This window comes from Euphorbia lathyris, chromosome 10 (assembly GCF_963576675.1).
Source record: "Euphorbia lathyris chromosome 10, ddEupLath1.1, whole genome shotgun sequence".
NCBI classification, from domain to species: domain Eukaryota; kingdom Viridiplantae; phylum Streptophyta; class Magnoliopsida; order Malpighiales; family Euphorbiaceae; genus Euphorbia; species Euphorbia lathyris.
In genome coordinates this window covers 43,475,532-43,480,096 of record NC_088919.1, presented here as the reverse complement: position 1 = coordinate 43,480,096, position 4,565 = coordinate 43,475,532, and the positions used below count along the sequence as shown (strand labels likewise).

Below are 4,565 nucleotides of genomic sequence, written 5' to 3'. Positions count from 1 at the left end.
CCCACTGTATGGAGAAAGTGGAGAGATAATATGATAATCGTAAATGAAAGGAAATAGAAAGGCAAAAGGGTCATTATAAAGAGAAACTTTTCCATACAGTGAAAAAGGAGAAAAGAAACAGTGTTCCAATTTGGAAATAAAAATAATAATAATAATAAAAAAAAATCTTGATAGGCATTTTGTGATCATGACGACGTTTGTCATATTATATTTCTTTTTATTTATTTAAATAATAGATAGAAGAAACAACAAAGGTCAAAGCAAAGCAGTTGGTTGTTGTTTTTATTTCCATTATAATAAAATACAAATATTACAGTATATATGCATAGGTGTAATCATTTTAGGCGGAAAAAAGATCAGAAACTCGTGAATTTTCAGAACAATTCTTCTTTCTATTAATTCCCCCTCTGCAAAAAGAGAGAAAGATTAACATACGATTTCACGAATTTACACCTACTTCTCGTGATCTCCTCCTCCTTCTTCATCTTCTTCCTCATCCTCATCCCTCCTCCTGTGGTTTTCAAAAATGGGAAGTTGCGGAAGAACTGGCACAGTTAGGCAATACATAAGATCAAAAGTGCCGCGTTTAAGATGGACTCCTGATCTCCATCACTGCTTTGTTCATGCCATTGAAAGCCTTGGCGGCCAAGACAGTAAGTGTTTGTTTAAATGCCTAAATGGTATCTTATGGGAGTGCTTAATTTTGAATTTCTTTCATGTAGAAGCAACTCCTAAACTTGTTCTTCAGTTAATGGATGTGAAAGGCCTCACTATTTCACATGTCAAAAGCCATCTCCAGGTTAGGTTTTTTTTTTTTTTGCTTCTTTTTGATGTTTTGACCATTAAAACTGTGAATTGCTTACATGGGGTTGTTTTGTTTTGTTTTGGTGATCAGATGTATAGAAGTATGAGAAGTGATTTGGGGAAACAAGGTATATGGATATAAAGTTTTCATTTTTTGTATGCATTAATGGCAGACTTATTATTAACTTGAGTTTCCTTTCCTTTCTTTCCTTCCTCTAATGGGATATTGAGAATCACTTCATTTATGAGATGCCAAAAGAGAATAAAATCTGCTGCATCCCTTTCAGATCTTCTAATATTAGCATCTCTTGATGAAACCTGTAAATTAAAAGCCCCCCGCATACCATACTTTTCAACTTAATTTCACATCTAGAGATATGTACGATTGAAAAGGCCTATCTATCTATTACTTGTTTAACTTGGTAATGTTTTTGACAGATATCAGAAGAAAATGCTTTGATGAAGAAGTAAAACCCGTTGAAGAATCGGATTACACAACTAGTTTCTCTTCAAAAAGGTCAGCCTAGCTACCTTTTTTTCAAAAGAGTACTTAAAGTCCTCCTAGAAACAAACAAAAGAAGATTTGTATGATCTTTTCTTCCTCTTTTTTGTTCAAAGTTGTTTTTGTTGGATGTGTTTGTGCAGAGCTAGAATAGAGAGGAGTTCAATATGTGATCAGAATATTCAGCAGAAGCAGCAATGCAGCCAAAGAATATATGATGATAATGCAGTGACAGCCAATCCGTACTCAGTTGATGATTATATGGTGGGAGGAGGAATAAAAGAAGGAAATTGTGGTGTTGGAGCTTTCAAGAAGCATCATGCTTTGTCTTTGTCAAGTGATATTTCTAGCATCAATAATTTCAAATATGCTGCCTTCCAACAATCTCATCTACTACAGGTACTTACTATTATCACTCAACAACAAAACCATTTCTTCCCTATCCTTTTTGGTTTTTTTATTTCACCTAATCTCATGTCTCAACCAAGTTACACTAGCTATTTAGGGGTTTGAACTTCGAGTTTCGTGTCAAAATCTCGATATCTCATGTCTATTTTCGTGTCAATCGGGTTGTTTATGTAAATCGTGTTTTTCTAGTCATCACCTCTACTTGAGTCTAGGGTTGCAAATGGGTGGAAATTACCCGTCTTCAATAGAAATCCACATAGATAAGGACGGGGACAATTTTTCCGGTTCATCCAAACCTGAACAAGAAAGCAGTCTAAATACCCACCTGTGTCAGCATTTGCAATGCTACTCGAAGCCTAGGGTTGCAGTGATGGATACAAGATTCACTAAGAGGAGATGCTTATCATGATTTATGGGTGATAAAATGATAGTTTTTTTTAGTGTTTTTACCTAAAAAAAACATAAAAGCCTTGGTCATAGTTTCTATAGAACTTTAAGCGTTTTCCGGCGACTAGTGGGTGTTTAACCCTCCTTCCAAACCCTCCCATGGATCTAAGATTCACTAAAAGAGGTGCTTATCGTTATCGTCATTTATGGGTGATAAAATGATATTTTTATTAGTGTTCTTATATAAAAATAAAATAAAAGCCTCTTTCAAAGTTTCCATAGAATTTTAAGCGTTTTCGACGACTAGTGGATGTTTATGCCTCCCCAAAACCCTCCATGGATCTGTCCCTGTAGGGTTGCAAACGGGGCAGGATTATTCATCTCCGACAGAGTCCTCCCTGATGGGATCGGGAACAATTTTTTCTCGAAGATAGGGTTTCTCCATCTAAACAGAAATGAGGATTGTTCGTCCCCCATCATAGATCCGCCCTAACAGGAACTTGAACATTTTTTTTTTCGCTACTTCATAAACGGGAACGGATACATGTAAACGGAAACGAGTCTCTATCAAAAACTCCTTATCATTTGCAATGCTACTTGAGGCTTTGTAAATAACAAAGAGCTATTTATAGTTAGTTTCAAGTGCCTAATTTGAGGGTGAATTAGGCTAAGATCCAAGAGCTTTTTTTGTGTGTTTTAAAATAGAGTTAAACTTGTTGTTTTGCATACTTGTAGAAGGCAAAAAATATATCTATTTATGTTAAAATTAGTTTTAGGAATAGTACAAAATGTAATTTCCTAAAAATCCTTAGATTTACCCTTTAAAGTTGTGTTTGAAATTTGATTTACAAAACTAGCAGTAGATTGAAACCTACTCTTATTACATTCTGTGGTCCACATAACTGTTGGGAAGGGGAGGGAGGGGACCATGGGGGAAAATGTAAAAAATAAAAATTCAGAATAGGGTATTTATTGCACAGTAAGGTACCACAAATAATATATTATGTCACATTTCATCCAACACAGGACTTTGAATTCAAACTTGAAATTAATTGAAATGAAATTCATCTTGCAGGTTGTGAAGGGGGAGGATAGGAAGTGCAAAGGCGGCGGTGGGGAGGCGAGTGGAAGCGGAGATGGTTGCGAATTGTCGTTGTCGCTGTCATTGCCGTCGCAGAGAAGTAACGGGTCGTCGACGACGAGTGAGATTAGTGAGGCATTTTCATCATCATGTTATAGGTCTAGTATGAAAGATTGTTCAGGTTCTTATGGTAAACAAAGTGTTAACTTGGATCTTTCAATTACTCTTTGTGGGTTGTAGAGGGAATTATCAGGTGTTATTCTATGTAGGATCTGAGTATTTATTTATTTATTTAGTACTCCAATTTATTATTATTATTATTATTATTATGGTAGATTCAGGTTTTGGTTTACATTATTGATGTTAAATTGATTGATACATATTTATTGTTTAGAGTAGGGGGGAGAGGTATTAATTAAATTGATGGATTTTGATTTGAGGGATTTCTATTAGTAGTGAGGCAGTGGATGAACGGTTGGTAGTGTTGGGGTTTGGATGGGAAGCCACCAAATAATATGTTGAGTGTCGGATGCAAATAATATAGTTAGTGCAAATTATAACAAATGTGTCTGATATTGTACAAATTTAAGTTTAGGTGAGGGGTGTTAGTTGTACAAGCTTCAAATATTGATAAGTTTGGTATTGGCTCATTAATTTCTTGAATCGAAGTGTCATTTTGCGAGAAATGTTAATTTATGAGTAAAATACATTATCGAATACTTAAAAAGAATCATGTCATAAATATAGAAAATGCAGTTTGATAGTGAGTGAAACTGATTCAAAATCCCTTTCGCATTTTGTTTTTACGATCGCCTATGCGGATATGCGATGAGAAATCCTATTGCATTTCACCAAATGGTGTTCACATATTTTATAAATGCGATGAGAAATTCTATCGCATTTTATCAGTCGTATCACATGTTTTTCTAGATCTGTGTACTATTATATGCGTAAAAACTTTGAAGTGTATATGACAAGATTAATGATCCAGAAGACAATTTGATGAATAATTTCTCTAATTGACCTAACTTGTCAATGTTAGAGGTAAAATTGTTTTTGAATGCCAATGTTAAAGATAAAATTGTTTTTGGATATCTTCAGACCTTCTCAACAGTATCATCGGACCAAATTTAACAGCCGCCGACGCTTGGAAACTCCTAGAACAACAATTCTCCGATAATAAAAATTCAAGAGCCCTTTATTTACAACAAGAACTGTCCAATGCTAGACTTGAAAATTTTGATGATATCTCTGCCTACTGCCAACATTTGAAGTCCCTCTCGGACCAATTAAGCAACGTCGGGGCTGCCGTATCCAACGATCGTCTCGTTCTTCAATTAATTTCGGGGCTCACTGACGCCTACGAGACAATCGGAACACAAA

The 4,565-nt window shown here is 35.2% G+C and overlaps 1 protein-coding gene across 1 annotated transcript; it reads left to right on the top strand.

Moving 5' to 3' along the window:
- Nucleotides 1-338: 338 nt before the first annotated feature.
- Nucleotides 339-3,499, top strand: LOC136209413 (myb family transcription factor MOF1-like). Its single transcript, XM_066000872.1, has 6 exons — nucleotides 339-653; nucleotides 723-799; nucleotides 896-932; nucleotides 1,243-1,321; nucleotides 1,450-1,705; nucleotides 3,177-3,499. Exons 1-6 carry the CDS (start codon nucleotides 527-529, stop codon nucleotides 3,420-3,422), a joined length of 822 nt encoding a protein of 273 aa, XP_065856944.1. The 5' UTR covers nucleotides 339-526; the 3' UTR covers nucleotides 3,423-3,499.
- Nucleotides 3,500-4,565: the final 1,066 nt, after the last annotated feature.